Source organism: Ammodytes marinus, assembly GCF_949987685.1.
Source record: "Ammodytes marinus genome assembly, chromosome: 6".
In the NCBI taxonomy this organism is placed as follows: domain Eukaryota; kingdom Metazoa; phylum Chordata; class Actinopteri; order Uranoscopiformes; family Ammodytidae; genus Ammodytes; species Ammodytes marinus.
Genome location: NC_137235.1, coordinates 20919090 through 20942922, shown reverse-complemented (window position 1 = coordinate 20942922; position 23833 = coordinate 20919090). Strand labels below are relative to the sequence as shown.

Here is a 23833-nt window from a genome sequence, read left to right as displayed (position 1 = left end):
AACGAAAAAAGACATAACTACAATGGATAATCTTTTATGTTTTGGCCAATGGGTACATATGATTGATGAATTCAGATTTAATAATAATCATCTAATGATTGTTGTGAAGCAGTTGTCTGCTGGAAATTAAAGAATCTCAGAGTCAATTGAGTTGCGTGAATCCAGTTGGTCAGGTTATTAAGGTTACAGTCTTTTGTGATGTGATGATATAGTACAGTATGGGTGTTGCTGTATGTGTATTTTATTGTATCCATGTATGTTATGGTTTTAATATTTTGATCAATGAAAGCTTTGTAGCTATGTTGATTAAGTTGCCCAAATAGGGAAAAGGGTTGTAAATTAGCGAAAGCTATAAACTCTCTGTGCAGGACATCAGTTACATTCTTTGTAATGGAACTATGTAAAACTGCATCATCCCTAATAAAAAGGAAACAAATCAAAAATAATAATTAATTATTATGTATATGTCAGCATATCATAAGGTTGAATAAAAAAATATTGGTTTGATATCAACCCCCTTTAAGAAACCATCTCAGCCTAACCTCGGGTAGATGTCATGCAAAACTGTTCACAACAAGCTTATCATTCCTGGAAGCGTGGCAGCACCAGTGTGAGCTCATCATCCCCCATGAAGACGTAATGGTTACCACGCCCACAAGGCACGAGCCAACACCTGGTGTATTGTTGTGTCTATTTGTCCATCTGTACATGTCTATATGAGCTTTAACAGACTTTGATCAAAAAGCTGGAGGTAAAAACAGTAATTACTGATGTGAACTCTAAACGGTCTTCCTTACCCTCCCCTCTCTGTGAGTAACACTTGAGGAAGCGCTCATATATTGTCTGTCTTTAGTCAAGTCAGTCACACCTTCCACGGGTCGAAACAGCTAACCCTCCTTTTCCCTTCCCACGACCTATTCGTCTTCCGCCCCATCAGCTCCCTCCTTCATTTTTCTCCCACCTTCTGTCTCTTTCTTTTTACATTTTCCTCTGTCACTTCTTTCCCTCTCATCCTGCGCCCCGTCTCTGGTTACTCCAATTTCCTTTCACCTCATACTACCCATCAGTACCTCCTTCACCTGACAAACATAAAGGTGATTCGCTCTTCTCTTCCCTCCCTCCTTCTCAGCCTGTCAGTCAGTCCCTCCTTCCCCAGACAAAAGCACTGAGATATAATGGTGACTAATCTGTTGAGTAAACACATCTTTCTCTAAACACTACCTGCCTCTTTCTTTTCCGCCCTAAGTGTGTTTCCCGAACTTCTTCTCTCCCCACCCACTTTGTTCCATGACATTTGTTCTCTCCTCTGACCTGTGTCATCTTCTGTGGGCCTCTCTCACCTGTTTGTTGTCTCAGATGTTATCTCTTCTTTTTGTGTTCTTCCACCCTCAGGTTTTCTCCTTATCTGTTCTGCTTATCTTAAAGATGTGTAACAATTCCAACAATTTCCTCCTCTTTAAATGATACTTTTTTCTTTGTTTTAATTATTGTGTCTTGATTTTTTCCCTTCGATTGACTTGATTGAATATGAATCCCTCACACTTTTTATTGTCGCTGTTTTTATTCCTTTTATTTCTCTCAGCCCGTCCTCCCCGCCTGTCTGATTTGTCAGCTTTGTCCATCTGATATCCCAGGAGATGAAAGGCTGAACCTTGTAAATACAAGGTCAGTCCCATTACGCTCCACTGTCATTACCTCCATCTTAGCTTCCGCTGCCACCACAACACATAGCCTGTCATTATTCAGCTAGCCTGCCTGCTAGCACTGTTAGCTGCTATTACTCAACATCTTCTTCTTCTAAATGTATCGAAAAGGACATTTTAGTTGACTGTTCGTATGTACTTTTGTCCATAGGCTACTACAGTATCTCAACAACTATTGGATGGATGCATTGCCATGTGATTTTATACAGAAATGTGTGGTCCCTGAATCCCCAGAGGATACACCCTCATGTTTATATTTGTCTAAAATGTTAGCATTCTGATATCAAAAGCCTTCTAGCCACAGGAGATTCGAGTCATATAGTTTGAATTGTTGAAGTGTGTGTTTTGTATATATATACAAAATATAGAAACATACTGTATTTAAGATGAACCGTAAATTCTATGTGATTCAGTTTGAGTGTGTGGTACTATAATGCACAGGGTAAGTGTATGTGGTCTGCGGTCAGCCTTGTATCATTGCACCAGTGTCATCTAACATGTTGTGGTGTAAACTGACAACGTTACAACACTAGCCACAACACAGCACAGATAACAAGGCACAGATACACATACATAAGCATAATGAAGTGACCAAATTACAGAAGGCAGTTGAGAAACAGAACAGGTTATTAAAATGCAGACATAACAATATTGTTAATCTATCAATACTGTCACTCTGTTATGCAATGTATAAAATATTTTAGAGGTAAAAATGATCAAGAACAAATATAAAGACAAGGGTCGTTGACATATTTGTTAATCAGGAATAAGTTCATAATGAATTGTGAAGACACTTCAAACATTTGAAGGAGCTTTGAGTTATCACAAGAAATATTGCTGTCTTTCTGTCCATTTTAGAAGATATCAATTTGGTGGACGCATTGTGTTTAATGTAAAGAACACTTATAGAGCTCATCCAAACAGAAATGATTTCACATGGGAAAATGGGAATGGAATGGATTTACAGTATTCTCTATATCATACTTAGGTCTGTAAGACAGTGACATAGAACTATGGCATATATTGAGTTGTCTACTGTAGGCTTATACTGTATAATAATACGAAAGACAGAGATGACAAGTCATTGTATGTGAATGATCAGTATCAAGCCAAACCAGAATAAAAGAGTTGATCATAACTGACTAAGCTCACAACTAAGCCCATATTTACAAATATTTTTTGGTTCTATCTTCAAGTTTAGCAATGACATTTTTGTTAAGTAACTTTCAATCTTTTGGCAGTAGCTGGGCACGCCTGCTCAAGAAGCCAGAGTTTAAGGCCTTCATGCTCACATGTCAAGTATAGCTTTTACTTAAGGTAAACATGTCTGGTCAATGCGGCCAAGATTGATGCAGTTCCACTATACTTCACCCATATAGAACCGGCGTTCTATCATTATAAAATCGCTATTATAATGTAATGAATGAGGTTTGTCCTCCCTCAGTCTTCCCTTGGCCAAGCTGTCCTGTTAATCCTAACCCTACATTTTACCATGTGTGATGTCACGCATGGGAAAATTTAGGGTTAGACAGTGAGACCATGAAACACTCTTTCTGCCTTTTCTCAGGCTAGGATGAACCGATTTCTAAAATGTTTGCACATTTATACTACATAGGATCTCATAGTTCAATACACCTTCATATTTCCACGGGTGAAGTGGGTCTTTAACTAAGAAGGAGGAATGGAGGATGAAAAATGGAGGGATGTATGGACAGTTGGGTCTGTGTACCTCCGCCAGGTCAGAAAAGAGGACTTTACTGGCGCCTCGCCTCAGAACGTCCCAGTTACTCCGTGCCACAAACTCCTGACTGTCTTTTTTTAGCACCTGTAGGAGCAGTCAAGCAGGGCCAGGGTCAGTTCAACTCAACTCACCCACTCAGCTCTCAGTGATCACTCTATCAGTTCTCAATATGTACAAACAGGTTCATGAGGTAGATTGTCACATACAACAATCATAAATACCACTGCTAAATGAACTGCCCAATATAGGAAAACCTCAGCCTTCCTGTTTTGCCAAACTGACTAGAACAGATAGTTTACTATTGGCACTGTTGCTATTTGCTTTATTTAAATAATTTTTTTTTATCATGTTTGAATTAACTATGAATTCACCCCATCCACTGTAATAAGCACCAAGCATAAAAACCTGTAAAATTAAAGAGGAATTGGGAGCTACACTACAGAGAAACTGAAAATGTTTTGTGTGAACATAACAATCAGGAGGAACCTGCAGCAAGACTTCAAATATTTAAATCACTGAAATGCCTTTGTGCTGAATCAACAACGCACACAAGCAACCACAATGAAAATACTTGAATACAAATCTAGCACATTTAATACATAGCTGAGGCGAATATGCACGTTGTCCACCCCCAAAGCGAGTTTCCCCTCATCACTCCTATAAGTGTACCAGCTGAACATGTTGCTGTCCCACACGCTATACACAAAAAAAGAGCTGCTTCAGTTGGAGTATATTCTGCTTTTATACAAGGCAGCCACGGTGCTAAGCTCCTGACCACCCACCTCGTCTTTCTCTCAAGGGAGAATGCGGCATTTTAACATGACTCGCACCACTCTTAACTTCACAGTGACAAAGCAGCTATCCATCACAACACTGACAAGGAGTGTCTGTGTGTGTGCGTGTGTGTGTGAGAGAGAGAGAGAGAGAGAGAGAGAGAGAGAAAAGGAAAGCTCATAGTCCTATTTGCTAGCATCCAAAATAATAAATAAAAATTCCTGCGCCATAAAAGGTATCGCAAGCACCCAAATCGGACAATTTCTGATACTTTATTTACAGCCTCAAAAGTGATCAACAGAATCTGTGATGGAGTTTAGAGTGGTTATTCTATGTTGTTCTCTTTTTTAATTGATCTGTTTAATTTTGAGCATTCCACACAGATTTATGATGTAAAAGTGAATGTGCTCACATGATAGAACCAACTTTCTGTCTGTAGCGTAGAGCTGCTTTAATAAAAATCTTCTGCTCCATCTTTGCATTAACAAAGCTTGAACAGGAACACACACACACACACACACACACACACACTGCCAAATGGGCAGCAAGTGTCCTCAAACAGTCTAAAATGGACAGTGTCTGATTGTGTTTAGAGCATTAGAGTGCCTTGAGTCATTATAAATCACATCACTCTCTTTTTGTAAGAGTTCATCTCTCCTGACCCCTTAAATCTATTACTCCTCTGCTGCCGTCCATCGCTCTATTCATCCCACCCTCTGCCATCGTCTCTCGATCAATCAGTCAGCTGGCCTGACAGATGGACACCCTGTCATAGAAGGAAGCGTTGTTCTGTCCCTCTCATTCTCTCTGTCTAGCCATCCTTCTGTGTACTTTTTACTGATAACACAGGATCAGGTAGACTGGATCAGGGTTAAGGCTTCTTCAAAGACCAAACCAGGACACACAAGAGGGTGACAGGGGCATTAAAAAAGACTCTTCTTAAGTGTCTCAACATAATTGACATTGACACCCAACAGAGTTCCCAGAATCAAGGAAAATTGTCCAAACAAACCAAACAAAACTGTCGTTGGATATTTGGAAAATCTGGGGATAATGAAACTCACCCATTAAATGGACCTACTGTATATCATGCCCAGTAATCCCTGCTCCCATACTTCCCTCCTTCTAATACTCTATCTCATTTATGCTAAACTAAGCTAAGCTAACGGGCTGCTCAATTAAGCCATAATGGACAGATATGAGAGAGGAATTGATATTCTGGTGTATTTACCATATGAAGCTATTTTTTTAATTATCTGTCCCAAAATTGAGAAATGAAGACAACAAAACAGGGGAAAAAAACGTTTCTAAATACCAACAGAATTTGTATTAAATCACAGCTCAGAACATATCTGAGGAGATTCTAAAATGTTTTCCATTAAATATCTGTCACCCATGACTCCATGATTAATTGTTCATCACCACGATGTTTAAGTCCTCATGTGGTTGTATTATTATCTTCTTAAACTGTCTGGTGTACTACCTTTGTATATCAAATGAACCTATGTAGCGGGCAGTAACCTCAGAAATGCCTAGCTCTCTGTGCATCCTTCCATCTAAGTATTTACCATCTAAAGAAGAACAAAAAGGACACAAGGGGTTATGCTTTTGGATACATACGCTGTTCATGGGGGCAACCTGATATCCATAGAGCTGCATACTCTGACACGCAGACAGAGACATGAGGAAGAGAAAGAGGAGCACAGAGCATGCAGTCAGAGAGGAGAGGAGAGGAGAGGAGAGGAGGAGAGAAGGTAAAAGACAGGTTAGTACATGCAAGAGGCTGTGGATATACTCTTGGACGTGTCATTTTCAACACACACTTTGCTTTACAACACTGTGCACTGCACTTCCCACAGATGAACTGTGAAAATGTACGCGTGCGAGAAAAAAGTCTATACCAGGTTGTATGCATTTATATTGAATGAAAGCGTCTGCAGTGCGTGCAATATATATGTTAAGGAGAAAGGACTTCCTCCGTGACCTGTTGGATATGTTTTGTTACCTATTAGCCGAAATACACTCCAGCACTGACATGTACAGTAAATGTAAGGCTAATATTCACCGAGCCTGAATGAACGTACAGCCATCACGCCTGCAGATACATAAAACACAATTCTGAATCATTCAGTGAAGTAAAGCAGAGTCACATAAGTGTTGAAAAGGAAATTTTCTTGAAGAGTGTATCCAATTTAACAAGTACAGCATGGATAGTTGTCACATTAAAAACAGAGTAAAAACACAGAGTGAAATACTGTTTTAATTTAAGGAAGCATGCACTAAAACATGGCAGAAGGTTTTAGCTGACTTTCTTAACTGCTTAAAAACAGACGACAATTAACTTGGATGATGATGTGTTATTTTCAATACACCCACTTGTGTATTTTGGAACTGCAGCAACCTTAATGGGGAGAGGTGTTGTGTCCCACTACACTCGTGGAAGTATTAAAATGGAGTTTTAAAAGCGAAGTAATGTTTACTTTTAAATTGAAATGAGTATTTCACATTTACCCCACTGTTGAGAGCAGCACTACTGAAGTCCAAGTCAATAAAGATAAATAACCTGTTGATTCACTGTTGGCTGTACTAAAGGTAATTAGGGAAATAATTGGATTTTACCGCTCCTCATGCACATACACACCCTCGTCCTCTGTTTCCAACGTTCTTACCAACTGAGCAGTTTTCTCCGCATCTCCTCTCCTCCCTCTCTTCTCGTTTTTTTTCCGGAAGATCTCCTGAAGCTGTAATGAATTTTCATACGTTCAAACATTCGCTGAGTTCACAGAGTCATTCACTCTTTCATGCTGGTCTGTGATGTCATTCAAGTATTGGTCTTTTGGCAACATGATTAACAGTGTGTTGCTTTGGCATTGGAACGGACTGATGGTCACAATAGGGCAAACCAATGCTAAAGCTCAGCCTGCTGCACAGCTATCACTTTTAGTATTTAGCTAGTTTTCCCTGAACTTGGTGGATTTAGTGGTCAATGCATTGTCTCCTGCCTTTATAATGCACTGGCCAAGGAATGTATCACCAACTGGAGCTTTTATATCTGACACCCAACTAACCGTAACCAACTTTATTGATTATTCGGGTTTAATTAAAGGAGGAGAATGCTTGTTCTCAAGAACATGTTTTGTCAAAATCAGAGAATATCTGCCCATGATCCGCCACCTGCTCGAAGTGTCTGTGCGCTGAAAAAAATCCAGTTAATACACAGTCTAGGCTCTGTAAACGAGCATGTTGCTAGCTATGAGGGGCCACCTTTGTTTACATACCTGTTTACAAAGCATAGGCTGTGTATTAACACTGGATTTGTTTTTACAGCGCACACACAGTAAGGACAGGTAGCGGATCACGTGGAAACATTCACTGATTTTGACAAAAAGTGATTATGTCAACTAGCTTTGTTGCGAGTTGCTGACTGTACTCTTAATTTAAATAATTCCTTGTTTTGCCTACAGATGTCACTTTTTGGCAAGAGAGCAAAAAAAGGCTAGAGCCAATTGCCAACTCCTCAATGTGTGATTTTTTTTTTCAGTCCTGCACCTGCCCTCTCACAGGATCAGCAGCCATTAAGACCGGCTCCCGCTGATGTGCCATCCCACACCCACCGGTCTCCACAGAGAGTCTGATCACTTCCTGCCTGCAGCAGTGTTTTCAGTTGGAAATCTGTCTGCCCCCATCCCACTGAGAAAGTGAGACATATCTATAGGTTTTTTAATCTAAAAGTAAAAGTGCTTTTAAAGTAAGGCTTCTCTGCTGCTCATTAAGGTGATGCCGTTCTCTTATGGTATATCAATAAAATGATTCATGGTTTATTCGATGGCTTTTTAATTTAATTCATTGTAAATCCCAAAAACCCATATTTTTAAATTTATAAAATGCATCCTTTTATCATCCTGAGATTATGTTAATTTCTGGTCTTGTAGGATCTAATTCTTGTAATTTTCCACGTGAAAACAGAAACGGAAAAAAGTTACATTTTCAAATGGAAGCTTTTACCTCTCACTTCACACAGATTGTCAAAAGCTCTAACTTTCTAACCTTGCATATTTTTGATGGGAGTTAATTAAATGTGACATTAATAATCATGTATAAATTCAGTCACAAGATTGATTTTCTCTCAGTATCAGAGACTCACCACCAAGAACTCCCTCTTGTCCACCATCTGGTTGCCGTCTGCATCAAACATATTGAAAGCAATCTTAAAGCCAGCGTGGGGCTCTGGAGAACAGAGAAGAGAGCACATAGGGTGAGTGTGTGTGTGTGTGTGTGTGTGTTTTAAAGGCCATTTTAAATCCAAAAATAGCATGGGAAGAAGTGGCATATAGGCGAGACAGGAGGAAGACAGGGCAGGTGGATACATCTATGGACTATGAGCTACGGTTGACTTTGTATTTGTTATACCCCTCTATCCGTCTAAATATGATATACAGTGGGTATGGTGTTGACCTACCAAATCAGACAAAAAGTGGTTTGCTTTATGTCTTAATTTTAGAAATACCAGAAAACATGTTGATCTAACCACTACACCACAATCGCCCCCATACACATTTAATTAATACATTAAAAAATGAATGCTGGTATGAGAAGCACATAAGTAGTTAGAGATGTAAAAACTGAATTTCAGTTATCAATAACAGCTCTTTCCAATTATTTTTCCAGAAATTCACATCGTTACTATTCTTTATCCATCTGGATTTTAAATGGATGTTGATTAAATTGATCAAACAGCAATAAGACAAACCATTTGCTGATTAATGTGTGGTCATGATAAATGGCTGAACTTTCAATTGATGTGGACATGGACTGACCTACACTGGACCCAAAGAACTCAATGTAACTTTTCGAGGAAATGTTGCTAATGTTCTAACTTTATTTAGTTAAATAAGGACAAGAACATTAAACATTGACAATATCAATTCAAATCTGCTAAGGAAGTAGGCTATAACTTCACAAGATGCTCCAAGTTCCTCTTTTTAATGCAGAGGAAATGATGATATTGACTTTCTAAAATAAAACTCAACCTAGAACTACAAATTCATTCTCACAATATTACGACTTTTTTCTCTTAAAATTTATCCATGACTATTTTCATTTATTTTTCTTAACTTGGCCCTAATACTCCGTCGTAATTTTCTTAGAGAGTAATAAGAGAAAGATGATAACCGAGAAACGGGCCTCACATTCCAGTCTACATGTAAGTTTTGAAAGGTTATAAGTAGATACCTTTTTCTCCCTCTCAATTTCTGTTTTACCCCAAGGGGAAGGGGAAATCCCGACATGTGTGGGTGTGGGAGTGTAGCTTGTATCATGTACCTCATCTAACCTTGTTATAACAAGCAAGATAAGCACAGCATGCTGATGAAAGTAAAGTAAGAGAAAGACTGGGTAAGAAAGTAGAAAATTAGATGAAGTGAAGGGAGGGTGTGTTGAGCGATTGAATGGACTCACTTGTCAGGATGCAGAGTAGGAACAGGTACTCTGTGTATGAGATGATGCCTAGTAAGGAGACCAACACAGAGAGAGTTAGAGGAAAGGTCACGTTCAACACACACACGTGCAATGTTTACAGATGTTCAAAGACTGTGGGCCTCCTGACACACACACACACACACACACACACACACACACACACACACACACACACACACACACACACACACACACACACACACACACACACACACACACACACACACACACACACACACACACACACACACACACACACACACACACACATAATCCTTCCTTTCATGAAGATAGCATCTTAAAATGTGTCTTCTCGAGGTGAACTGCCAAAAGCAATTTGGCCACACACCGTTTATTTTTCTACGCCCAGAGTGTCCAACCTAAAGACACTGGCTGGTTTGGGTGTGTGCAGGCGAACGTGTCGGTGTTTGGATAAGCAAGTGAAAAATGTTTTAGGAGATGATCCTTTCTTGCCTCGGGTCCATTTAGGAATCTCTGTAGCTCCTCCATCTCATCTCTCTTGCTCTTTTTTTGCATTCTGTCTGATCGCTCAGATAGTTAAGGGTGACTCGCTTGAGTGTTACGGGAGACTGCTTTCCCATGTAGTGTGTGTGTGTGTGTATGTGTGTGGTTGAACATGACACCGCCTAAGACCAGTGTAAGCCTTGTGTTTTCTTGATGCACAGCTGCTTTGTGCAGAGGAGCTGGTTTGGAACTGAAGTCTCTTTCCCCTGTGTAGCCTGAGCTGTGGAAAGACCAGGAGATACACTCAGAAACCACTCAGGTTTCTCAAAAACATTTTGCGTGTTTACACTCACATACTTTCAGTTATATGCAGCTGAGTTAGAAGGTGGATTGTTGTTGATCCCAAGATAGCTATAATTAAAGGAACAACTTTCAGGAAATGATCAGTCTAAAAATACATTTCTTTGTTTGATACAACTATTGACATAATTGTTTACATATTAACTAGCTAGAGTGTCTATGAGTTTTATATCTTGACATTCACATGAACAAATAAAATGATTCACAATGCAGTCAGATCTCACATCTATCAAACGTTAAGCATATATTGTACATAAAAATCTAACCATACACTCATTACAGTGCTGAATTCCTCCGATCTTCTAAATAGTGTTGGTGTGCCAGGTTAATGTGTAGAAAATGGCCAACCAATACTGACGTATTGTACAGCCCACACACACACACAGACACACACATCAGCAGTGTTCAGGCAACACTATGCATTCCATTGTCTGACACACAGCTTTGACATTCTCAGAAATCCAAAGACATCCCCATGATTTTAACATCATGGAATGAAGAGGAGAGCACACACACACACACACACACACACACACACACACACACACACACACACACACACACACACACACACACACACACACACACACACACACACACACACACACACACAGGCACAGGCATACTCACACTGAGCTCATTCACATGAGTTATTTGAGGGATGCATTGTATGAGAGCTGAACTGCATAAATGTGTGAATGAACAAATTTGGGGTTTCGCGATAATACAACCATAATAATTACACGTTAAAGGGGTATTTGGAATTATGATGGTGCTTGTGTTCTTGCATGTGTGAGTGTGTGTGTGGTCTGGGCAATATGCCACCAGCAATTTGAAAAGAGATGCACTGCGAATAACTACAATGTCTTCCTCTTGATGGCTAAGGATAGGTTTACAAATGTTCTCTCCTTCCTCTTTCTCCCTGTGGTCACTCACCTCTCTCTTAAATTAGTTTTTCTGTATATAATAGTTCCTTTTAACTCCATGTACTTATTCAACCTCTCTACGCCACCCCCCCATCCCCCCACCTCTTTTACATGTCTCCCTTACTCCTCAATTTTCTGCCTCTTTTTCTCCTTCTCTCCACATATGGGGAGAAAGGATGAAGGCAATGCTTCTGAATATTGGTCCCTAAAGTATAAACATAGCACACACTCACATATTAGTTAAAAGGTTTAAACCATTATCATGGTAGAGGAGGAGAGGACGAGTTATATTTAGCATCTCCCTGTGTGTGTGTGTGTGTGTGTGTGTGTGTGTGTGTGTGTGTGTGTGTGTGTGTGTGTGTGTGTAATTATCACTACAGGGAATGCTGAAGCGAATGCTTAAATTAGGGGGAGATTCTCTCCCTCTCTATCTCTCTCTCTCTTGTGTGCTGTATAATCATTTCTGTTTCCCTATGCGGCGAATAGAGGAGAAGAAAGGATGTGTATTTTTAGTTTTTTTCAGCAGGTTATTTGGCTATCGGAAGGACAGCATGGCTCAAACCCCGGATTACAGACACCTATAGTGACACACACACACACACACACAAACACACACACCCACAAGCATTGTTTAGTCACACATGGGCAGGTAAGCCCTGGTATACACACAAACAGGTGTACCAAAAAGCTTTGTGTGTGTGTGTGTGTGTGTGTGTGTGTGTGTGTGTGTGTGTGTGTGTGTGTGTGTGTGTGTACCCTCCCCTACCTCGTTCTCTCAGGTTGCGGAACAGTTTGGAGGATCCTTTCCACACTGGGTGAGTATCTGTCAAAATCTTCTCCAGCTCCTGACACACGCAAACGAAAAACACACACAATGTACAAGTGAGTTGTGTGACATACAAACATTAATCTTTAGTCCATATGTCTGTTTATTTACAGTAACACACACAAAAAGAAAGAGAGAGAGAGAGAGAGAGAGAGAGAGAGAGAGGGAGAGAGAGAGAGGGAGAGAGAGAGAGAGAGAGAGATGTGTTTAGATATACAGTCCCCTCCATAAGTATCGGAACAGTGAGGCCAATTCCTTTATTTTTGCTGTAGACTGGAAACATTTGGGTTTGACACCAAAATATAAATATGAGACAATAGATCAACATTTCAGCTTTCATTTCCAGGCATTTACATCTGGATCTGATACACAACTGAGAAGATAGCATTTTTTGTAAAGGTACACCGCATTTTTAGGTGAGCAAAAGTATTGGAACAGATAGACTTAAAGTAAATTAAAGTGAATAAGACTTAATATTTTGTTGCAAATCCTTCGCTTGCAATAACTGCATCAAGCCTGTGACCCATTGACATAACAAATCTTTTGCATTCTTCTTTTGTGATGCTTTTCCAGGCCTTTACCGCAGCCTCATTCAGTAGCTTTTTGTTTTGGGGGGTTACACCCTTCGGTCTCCTCTTTAGCAGGTAAAATGCATGCTCTATAGCATTTAAGTCTGGAGATTGACTTGGCCAGTCTATAACCTTCCACTTCTTGCCCCTGGTGAACTCCTTTGTTGTTTTTGCAGTTTTTTAGGGTCATTACCTTGCTGCATGATGAAGGATCTTCCAATCAGTTTGGTTGCATCTTTCTTTAAATTGGCAGACAGAATGTTTCTGTAGACTTCTAAGTTCATTTTGCTGCTGCCATCATCAAGGATTCAAAAGTTTTGTGATGTCAATGGGTCACAGGCTTGATGCAGTTGTTGCAAGCGAAGGCTTTTCAACAAAATATTAAGTCTTATTCACTTTAATTTATTTTAAGTCTATCTGTTCCAATACTTTTGCTCACCTAAAAATGTGGTGTTCCTTTACAAATAATGCTATCTTCTCAGTTGTGTATCAGATCCAGATGTGAATACCTGGAAATTAAACTTGAAATGTTGATATATTGTCTCATATTCATATTTTGGTGTCAAACCCAAATGTTTCCAGTCTACAGCAAAAATACAGGAATTGGCCTCACTGTTCGTTATTTCTTTACATATAGTGACACTAACTCTAATAATGTTACTTCAATCATGCACTAATACTACATGTGAAACCTTTACATTTGCATAAATCCAGATTTGAACTTTGCTGAGTGTACAAAGCTTGCAGCAGATGTAACATGCAACAGATGCCTGCAACATGGAGGAGCAGAAGTAAGAAGCATTAAGAGTGTGTCTCCCACCTGTTTGGTCAGGGACCTCCAGGGCCTCTTGTCTGCCAGGGAACGAGACAAAAGAGGAGAGAAGAAGAAGGGAAAGAAGAGAAGAGAGTTTGGGTGGGCTTGATCAGATAGCATCTGTATGATGTAGAAATGGGTCTTAATGTGCCGGGTACAGTCACAACACACACACACACACACACGCACTCCAACACGTGCAGACACACACACAGTATATACACTGTCATCATCACAGGCCCATTTGTACCGTCTAAAGTGCCCTGTGCTTGTCTTTGTAGTACGCGGAATGTCCCTGTAAAAGCACATACTACTTTTGTTCTGTTTTATACAACAAAGTTCATCTAATTCAACTTCAAAGGGGGCATTAGAGGATGTCGGCTGCTGAGAGGGTATGTGCGGCTGTATCGTATGTCAGTGAGCTAGCGTAGATGTAAACACGCGCTGCATACAGGTGCACAGTTTGCACGCAACACAATCACATGCCCGCTGAAGAAAGGAATGGTAGTTTTTTTTTGTTTTTTTTTGTGTCTTTGTGATAACTTGTCAGGACAATTTTACAAAGGAGAAAAACAAGTTACTTGTCAGGTTTGGATATTTACTGGTTAAGAGCGTAAATGGTAAATGTGAGCAAATGGAATGTGAACGAGTCATAGAGTGTGTTTGTGTGTGTGTGTGTGTGTGTGTGTGTGTGTGTGTGTGTGTGTGTGTGTGTGTGTGTGTGTGCATGTGTGTGTGTCTGACTAACATTAACCTCAGACTAAACAATAGCTGTAAAGCCATCTGCGTTGAGGCTGGCTGGCTGGCTAGGACTAATCTGTTATAAGTGGCAGCAGGCTGACAAAAACAGCAAAGAGGTGTTTAGACCCAGGATTGAAAAGTGTTGTAAAACATCTAATGAAAAAAAAAAATGTTACACCTGGCACTGGCATTCATACTGGGAAATCAATTTATATCAGAATTGGACAGAAACAAAATAAAAACAAATCAAATTAGTCGGTTATTATAGGCACATGTAGGCACATTTACAACAAGTTTACAAATATGGAAGCTTCCATTATCAAACTAACTGTCGTTATTATTTGGATGCATGCACAGTGTATAGAAATGGATATTTTGAGATGGTGAAACAGCAGGAAGATGTCCGTAGTGAATTTCCAAAAGAAAATGTAATGCATGATGCCAAAAGTTTAATTCCATGTGTATTGTAATTAGTTAAAAATATAGATGCAGCCCCAATATATGATTCATGTTAAGGCATGTGAGAACAGGACAAAGGAAATTAAAATAATGTCTCAGTCAAATTGACGTGGCTTTTTGAAATAGAATAAAAGAAAGCTTGTAATTTGCAATAGGGCTAGCCCTGGCTCCCACCAAAATATTCAATAAAAAGGGGGGGGGGGGTAATCTACATTGTGGGCTATTTGCACACCCTTGTTGAATTACAAGGGTGTAGAGAACAGTATGCTATTGCAGACCAACATGCTAAGGTTGTAATTAGGCCTTCTTTATTCAGTTGGTCGGTCATGAACTAAAGTGAGCATTTTCTATTTTGTTGCATGCTTGAAAAATGCTTGAAACAGCCCATGAGTTAAATCAGCATGATAACACTAGTCCAGCAGACTTACACACCAAATCCCTTTTTACAGAGTGCAGGTATCAAATGTGGATACAAAGCCCACTAAATGTGGTGTTTGCTGGCCCTGGGCAAAGAGTTTTTAGCCCCATGCGTCAAAAGTGAATAATTGAGTGTGTGAAAACGACAACGTACTTCTGGGTTCGCTCATGGTGACTGACTCGATGAAGTTCTGAGGAGTCATGTACAGCTGCCCATCGTACTCCACAGAGCTGAACATGCGGAAGCGATGCTCATGGGACGACATGTGCACGTCTCCGTCCTCAAAGTCAAAGGGACGGGCCTGCAGACAGAAAACCAAATTGGAAAACAAAATACACTGATGTTGACTGTCGGAACAGGAGGCAAAGTTACCAAACTAGTGCATTGTTGGCATATCAGTAGGGGAGAGTGGCCTAAGTTGTGCCGGTGGGGAAGTTGTGCCACCACTTGTTTCTAGAAAACCATAGAAGAAATTGGAAATGTGACCACATATTTAAGAAGAGCCATCCATTTAACTCATCCTCTAAAGAAGGGAGATACATGGAATAACATATAAGCACATTTAAGCTCAAAAACCTGTGTTTTGCCTCTAAAAGTAAAATTTCCATGATAAAGGTTTTTTGATTATTGTGTCGGAACAATTATAGACACGTTTGAAAACGAGTTGTGCCATTGGCATGGCTGTTTACGCTGGTTTCCAAAAGAAAGTTGTTGTGTACAGTAGCTCAGAAGAGACTGACATCTCCATTCCACCCTTTAGGCGCCAAAGTCGCAAAATTGCGACAAGACGCTTTACTGAATCAAACAGCTGTTTTCTCTAAATAGAGTGTTATATTTTGTTCAAACTCCCCTCCACTAGTTGGCAGACATCCCATACCTAGACCTTAGCTCAGAAAAACGTCATCCTTCAATGCAAAATATTCGCGGAAATCCGGAAATCCCATCCAAAAAAAAAAAAAAAAAATCCCATCAAAACTTTTTTGTCATATCCTCCTAGCGATTTTTTCTGGTTTTATTGAAAACTTTTGTGGTGTTTGGAGACTCTGACATGAAAGCACGTTTCACTCTGCAGTTACTGTGCTCATTGCTCAACGAGCAGCGGGTGCTGCCGCGAGCCCCTCCCCGACCAAAAGCACTGACAGGCGGTCAGTCTCGGAGCAGCTCCTCGGAGCAGTCCGAGCAGAGAGGTGACACACCTCCGCGTCCAGGCTGCAAATGAATCGCGCAGTTGTTGGGTGTGAAGTCGGAGATAGTGTGCCACTAAGCTATTTATGCTGAAGCTGGATTTAGGAGTTATTGAGAGAATATGGCAAGCAAAAGTAGGGAGTTAGTGTGCACTCTTTCTACGGCCCCGGTGCGTCCATGCGCAGCAGTGGTGCAGCCATGTGACGCAGCATTATATAAATGTATTTTTAATAGTGGTGGGCCGTTATCGGCGTTAACGTGCTACGTTAACGCAAGACTCTTATCGGCGATAAAAAAAATATCGCCGTTAATCTCTTATTCCACCTCCTGTTCGGCTCAGGGGAGATAATAATAGCCGGGGGCCGTTGTTGACACTTGAGGAGCCTTTATTCTCTCACACACCCGCCGCTCTCTCTCTCCATCACTTGCCCACGACACAATCGGGTATTGGAACGCAGGGTGGGTGTGTGTGGCCACCGGTCGCCACGTGACTATAAGTTTCCAAGTTTTAAACACTTCTATCTCTTCAACGTCACCGTACCCGAATCCTAAATATCCCCTTAGCAGACGCTATATTTCATCGGGGGGAAAACTTTGTTTTGCGCCACAGTTCGGCCGTAATGCTGCTGCAAACACACACACAGACACAGACACAGGCGCACACACACACGCTGCATGTCAGAGAGGGGCGCTACCAAAAAGACGAGAGGAGCGGTTGGAGCAGTTGGAGCGTTTAGAGACACATGCGTGCACATTTATTTACATAAAATCGCAATCGCAGTCATTTGTGCAGTTATGTAAAATGTTTCACTAAGGAAAATTACAGAAAAAGTAACGCACAGTGACTTTGATGAGTAACTTTAATCTGATTACTGGTTTGGAGATAGTAACGCGTTAGATTACTCGTTGCTGAAAAAAGAGGTCCGATGCCGGTAACGCGTTACTATGTAACATCTTGTTGAACATTATTTATTTTCATCACCAATTATCATAGTAGAACAGCTTCCTCAAGCAGTTTGTGATGCATGTTGGAAACAGGAGATGAGCCCCTGGTCTGATGCGCCACCTGGCTTGAGAAACACGTTCTCAAAGACTTACTTTGAGTCATTATTTAGGAGCACAAAGACTTACTTTGAGTCATTATTTAGGAGCACAAAGACTTACTTTGAGTCATTATTTAGGAGCACACACATATTATGAATGAATTCAAATGAGACATTTTAATCTAGATTAATCTAGATTAATTCCAAAATTAATCTAGATTAATCTAGATTAAAAAAATTAATCTATGCCCACCTCTAATTTTTAATTTCATTTAATTGAACTTTTATTTGTCCTCGAGACCAATTGAGGGGTGACCCTCATTTACAATGACGTCGAGTTCAAACAAATTCAAAGCAAAACAACAATACATACTATATTCAATGCAAATACATCAAGTACACAACAGAGAGAAAAAAACTATTGAATATGAATATATATATATATATATATATATATATATATATATATATATATATATATATATATATATATATATATATATATATATATATATATATATATATTAGAGGTGGGCATAGATTAATTTTTTTAATCTAGATTAATCTAGATTAATTTTGGAATTAATCTAGATTAATCTAGATTAAAATGGCTCATTTGAATTCATTCATAATATGTGTATGCTCCCTAAATAATGGCTCAAAGTAAGTCTTTGAGAACGTAATTCTCAAGCAAGGTGGCGCATCAGACCAGGGGCTCTTCTCCTGTTTCCAACATGCATCACAAACTGCTTGAGGAAGCTGTTCTACTATGATAATTGGTGATGAAAATAAATAATGTTCAACAAGATGTTACTTAGTAACGCGTTACCGGCATCGGACCTCTTTTTTCAGTAAGTAATCTAACGCGTTACTATCTCCAAACCAGTAATCAGATTAAAGTTACTCATCAAAGTCACTGTGCGTTACTTTTTCTGTAATTTTCCATAGTGAAACATTTTACATAACTGCACAAATGACTGCGATTGCGATTTTATGTAAATAAATGTGCACGCATGTGTCTCTAAACGCTCCAACTGCTCCAACCGCTCCTCTCGTCTTTTTGGTAGCGCCCCTCGTCTCTGTCATGCAGCGTGTGTGTGTGCGCCTGTGTCTGTGTGTGTGTGCAGCAGCATTACGGCCGAACTGTGGCGCAAAACAAAGTTTCCCCCCCGATGAAATATAGCGTCTGCTATGGGGATATTTAGGATTCGGGTACGGTGACGTTGACGTTGAAGAGATAGAAGTGTTTAAAACTTGGAAACTTATAGTCACGTGGCGACCGGTGGCCACACACACCCACCCTGCGTTCCAATACCCGATTGTGTCGTGGGCAAGTGATGGAGAGAGAGAGCGGCGGGTGTGTGAGAGAATAAAGGCTCCTCAAGTGTCAACAACGGCCCCCGGCTATTATTATCTCCCCTGAGCCGAACAGGAGGTGGAATAAGAGATTAACGGCGATATTTTTTTTATCGCCGATAAGAGTCTTGCGTTAACGCAGCACGTTAACGCCGATAACGGCCCACCACTAATATATATTCATATTATCATATTATAATGGTAATAATAATAATCATAATAATAGAAGACAAAAGTAAATTAAAATGGGTAAAAAATCTAAAATCATAAAAAGTGCCTGTTTTGTGGTGTAGTTCTAGTTCTAGTTTACAACTGTTGGCTTACAACATAGTGGACATCATAACAAATGGATGGAGGGGGTGAACTTGATGAAATAAGTTCAACTCTATTTCAAAATATCAGGTATTTCATGGAAATGACATAATCCAACATGGCCGCCGCCATATGACGTCATAATATGCTAATTAGATGGAAAAAATGACTCCCTAGATAAACTTTAGGTCATTCTCAATATTTGTCTCATTTACACTTTGTCTCTATCTCAAACCACTTTCAATCCAGAGCCTTCTGAAATTTAGGTGTCAAAATCTAGTATTTTTAAAAATAATACCCGGCGCCTAAAGGGTTAACGACACCACTGATGAGAGTTCAGATGGCCAGAAAGATGATGATGGTGACTTTGTCATTGTGAGCTTTGCAGGTAAAACCATTAGATCTGCTAGGCCTTGTTTAAGAAAATTGTCCTACAATCTTTGTAAAATATTTACTTTATTTACTTTAAATAAACCTTAAATAAGTAATTGTCTTATGGATTTGTCTTTGCATTACAGTTTATGAGATATGGCACAATTCACCCCATGGTATTCTCTCCAACGGCACAACACCACACCGGGGGTAAGTTGTGCCAGCCACAAGACAACTTTTTTCCCGAAAGCTATATTTCTTCAACAGTTTATTCCAGATCCAAAGTTTTTATTGCCAGGGATGCACAACACCCTGAAATATATGTACATATTTGAGTTGGAGACTTTACTGTCAAGGCCTCACTTTAAAGTCACTTTGAGTAAAAAGTGGCACAACTTAGGCCATTCTCCCCTACATTAGTGGTACATTTATACACATCATATTTATTGGTATGAAAAGTGCTAGCCACATGTAAACTTTTTAGCCATCAAATTTCAATAATCCACACAATTAAAAGGTGTTAATTTGATCCAATGATAACAGTTTGAATGTGACTTCCCCAGCTGTGATAGCTTTTACTGAAGAAAGAAACTCTGGTGTCTCGTACAGACAGCAGAATCTCAACTGTAAGTGCCTCTTCACTGCTTTTGAACCTCTGTAATGAGGAGAATCCATCTTTTATGGCAACGACTCTCTCCATTTAGCTCTCTGAGATTATAAACAGTCAGCACCTCTGGTGGCGCAGTACAATAACAGGGGCACACGCTAAGTTCGCCAACGCACACACGCACAAACACACACACACACACACACACACACACACACACACACACACACACACACACACACACACACACACACACACACACACACACACACACACACACACACACATACTTTCCTCTTGATTAGCATCACTCCATCGCTATTTCACTCTGTCACTCTTTTTCTCTCTCTGTGTGAGGAGCCAGGGCCTTAAATTGATTAGCTGCAGTGTAGGATAGCTGCTACGCCAACAGATTGTGCTGCATGAAGCTGTGCAATTAGCAGAGAGGTTTCCAAATTTAAACCTGCTTGGCCGCAGGGCCCGGCGCACCGAGGTCCCTGCTCTGCTCAGCTAACATGCTAATGAGCGTGCAGATTCATTCATAAAGCTTTGATGCTGACTCTACCAAGGGGGCTTTTGAAGGCATGAATAGGAGATGAGTACTCGGCTTCATAGGAATGCACTGTAGTCAAGTGTATAGAGCGTAGACGCCCGTGGCTGTGACTCTCGCTAACAAATTAAGTTTACGGAGTTCTGCAAAGATAGCTCCTTTCACAACATAAATTAAAAAGTAATGTGAGCTCTTTGCGGGAAAAAAAAATTAATGAATTAATTAATGGCAGTTGTTTGAAATGACATCAGTGTAGCACACTGTGTTCTTGTGCAGTAACGATGTTGTGTCGCCACAACTAAACCTGTTCCTGTTGCCTAGGATTGTTCTTCTGACTGAATAGCAGATGTTTGTTTTTTCCGTCAGCCAACCCAGCTCTTAAAGGTCACATGATCCTTTTCAAGTTCAAAATTGTAATTTGGGTTTCTACTAGAAACTGTTATCATGGTGTTTAAATATTTTATAATGTGTTTTATGTATTCTAATCTTGCCCCTGTAAAGCACTTTGAGTGGCCTTGTGTCTGAATTGTGCTATATAAATAAACTTGCCTTGCCTTGCCTTGCCTTGGTGTTGTGTCTAAAAAAAACTTTATATTTCTAGTGCTGTCAGTTTAACGCGTTATTAACGGCGTTAAAACTGTAAAAAATTTTATCGCGCGATTAATGCTCTTCATGGCCTAGCAAACGTTGTGGTTTTTTCCCATGCTGTTGCATCAACTAGTAATGTTAGAACAACTGAAACACCACAAACTATTCATATGGCTCGCCATTAAGTTACTGTTAAGTCAACCGGAACATGTCCTACAGCGTAACTTCACATTAAAATCATTTAACTGGCAAAACGGCTAAACGTCAAGTAAATTTTGACTTTTATTTTGAAGCAGAAACCGGAACCTAGCACTTCCTAGCTCAGCTGCGCGACCTTCACTAGTCTTCTGTGTGTGACTCGGGGACTACGTGGAAAAAGAACAGAAAAGAAAGCTTTTCATTTGCAAAATACCTTATAATCCTGCGCCCCCACCAAAACCTCCATGAACGTTAGTGGCAGCCGCCAGTCATTCATTTTCACTTACTTTTTCGCTATCAATGGTGACTGAAGCCTCGGCTGCAGCAGCGGCATATCAACCACCAGCACACAAGTGTATAGTGTGTCCACTCCACACACAGTCTGAAATAAGTCGTGGATGAATGACTCCCAAAACATTTAGGCAGCAACCAGTTTAATTTAGCCTTAATACTAATTTGTTTTATATAGGCTAGCCTATGTTGTTTTATGGTTTGGTTTTTAAATAAAAGAGGAAGTTCCCATTATGTTTGTGTATGCTGTTCTGGGGGGGGGGGGCGAGGGGTCTACATTGTTGTCTATTTGCACTGAATTGGAAATTATGATGTGTTTGAAGAAATACACAGAATTACAAGGGTGTAGAGAATGGGTGTGATAAGAGCATTAAAATGAGAAAAAATAATGGGACAAAAAGAAATCAAGGGACATTTAGGCTAGAATAGATAAAAATGTGTGATTAATCGCGAGTTAACTATGACATTAATGCGATTAATCACGATTAAATATTTTAATTGTTTGACAGCACTAATTTCTCACAGTGCCATTGCTGAATCTCCTCTTTTCAGCCTCTGTATGAAATGTTCCGTTTTAGTGCACGTCTCTTTATATTAACCCCCACCTTTCAAAAAGCTTGCAGTTAGATTCAGGGTAGCTAAGGGTGTGCTTATAAAGGCCAAATTCCACCAGCTGCCTGTCCGGTCCTTCTCCGCTCCGTCACTGCATCGGAGCTGTCAGGGGCCATATTCACAAAACATTTTAAGGCTAAGAGTAAAGAGTAGGTCCTAACGTGCTGATTTAGGAGTAACTCTCAAAAATAAGGGGCTTTTCACTCCTAATTTTAGTAGGGCTGGCCCGAATTATTCGAATATCCGAGTATTCGTTTATTAAATTAGTATTCGGAGCTCAATTCAGTATTCGGGATATTTGTGTTTTCTTTTTTTTTTTTTTTTTTTTTGCAAAGGTAGCTCAAACTGCAGTATATTTTGTCAGCAAATAATATTTGGATATACAAGTTATAAAACAATTGTAAAATACAAATTAGACGTTCATTTCAAATATATTATCGAATTATTTGAACTTTGACCTAGTTGGCAGTTGCCCTTTCAAAGTGCAACCGGTGATATCAGCTGTAGTAGGCTACGTGATGTTACCAGAGTGAGGCAAACTAAAAGCGGCACCAAGCGCAGGAGGGAGAAAGAGATGGAGGAAGAATAGATTGTGTTCCTAATAACTCTATAGGCTACCACAACATTAGCGCGATTTCGGGAGGAAATGTAATGCTTGACATAATGCTAACGTTAGCTTAGCTCAGCTGTTTGTTTACATTCAGCCATGCTATTCAGCCATCATCAACCATGACTTGCTTGCATCATGGGAATAGGCAGTCAATAATGGATATAATATGGACACAAAAGACTATCAATATTGGATCTTTGTATGGATTTATAAATCGCTGAAAAGATGCACGTTCCTGGATGAATTGATAAGCTCCTGTATGGGTTACGATGGCGCGGAGGACAGCTGATTTGGAACGGAAAAACAGCTGTTTGCCTCCACGGGGAAAAAGTAAGGAACTCCGACTTTACTACTGTTCGAAAGTTATTAAAGCACCAACAAACAACGCAGCTTGCTGTCTCGGCTCACACACTCGGTTTCAGTGAGTACATTGGCATTATTAATGTTGGTTTGATGGTGTGTTTTTCTGGAACGAACATCCGAATATTCGCTCGGAAAAACCAACTAATACTCGAAGCCTGAAAAATGGCATTCGGGCCAGCCCTAAATTTTAGGACTCCTAACTTTTTAATATAAGTGTAATTCTCAAAGCATTTTAGCACTAAAACTAGCTCCAAAATCTATGAAAAGTCACTCGTAGGCCTTTCACACCAAAATGAACCAAGAGTCAGTTCCAGGCTGGTGTTGGGGTCAGTTCAAAACTGGTTACAGCCTTATCCCAGTTATGAACCGGTTGGTTTCACATCGACCGGAGACAGCCATGGAGCCGGCAAGAGAGCAACGTCATGACGTCACTGTAAACGTGTGTGTACGTCACCCGACGCCGCTGCTCTTG

General features: G+C 40.1%; 1 protein-coding gene across 3 annotated transcripts in view; it reads right to left on the bottom strand.

Annotated features, from left to right (window-relative positions):
• The window catches only part of LOC307251825 (calcium uptake protein 3, mitochondrial-like), a gene marked incomplete at its 3' end in the record, with an annotated part of 39363 nt that overhangs the window by 10572 nt on the left and 4958 nt on the right, over positions 1-23833 (bottom strand). For 2 of the 3 annotated variants that reach the window (XM_080029245.1, XM_080029246.1), the window contains exons 2-7: positions 15428-15575; positions 13663-13694; positions 12214-12292; positions 9676-9723; positions 8363-8445; positions 6888-6959 (exon numbers count right to left, since the gene is read on the bottom strand). In XM_080029245.1, coding sequence (XP_079885371.1) covers positions 6888-6959; positions 8363-8445; positions 9676-9723; positions 12214-12292; positions 13663-13694; positions 15428-15575 — 462 coding nt within the window. Of the gene's footprint in view, positions 1-3432; positions 3529-5838; positions 5881-6887; positions 6960-8362; positions 8446-9675; positions 9724-12213; positions 12293-13662; positions 13695-15427; positions 15576-23833 lie in introns of all 3 variants that reach the window. The other variant, XM_080029247.1, reaches the window with a different exon arrangement.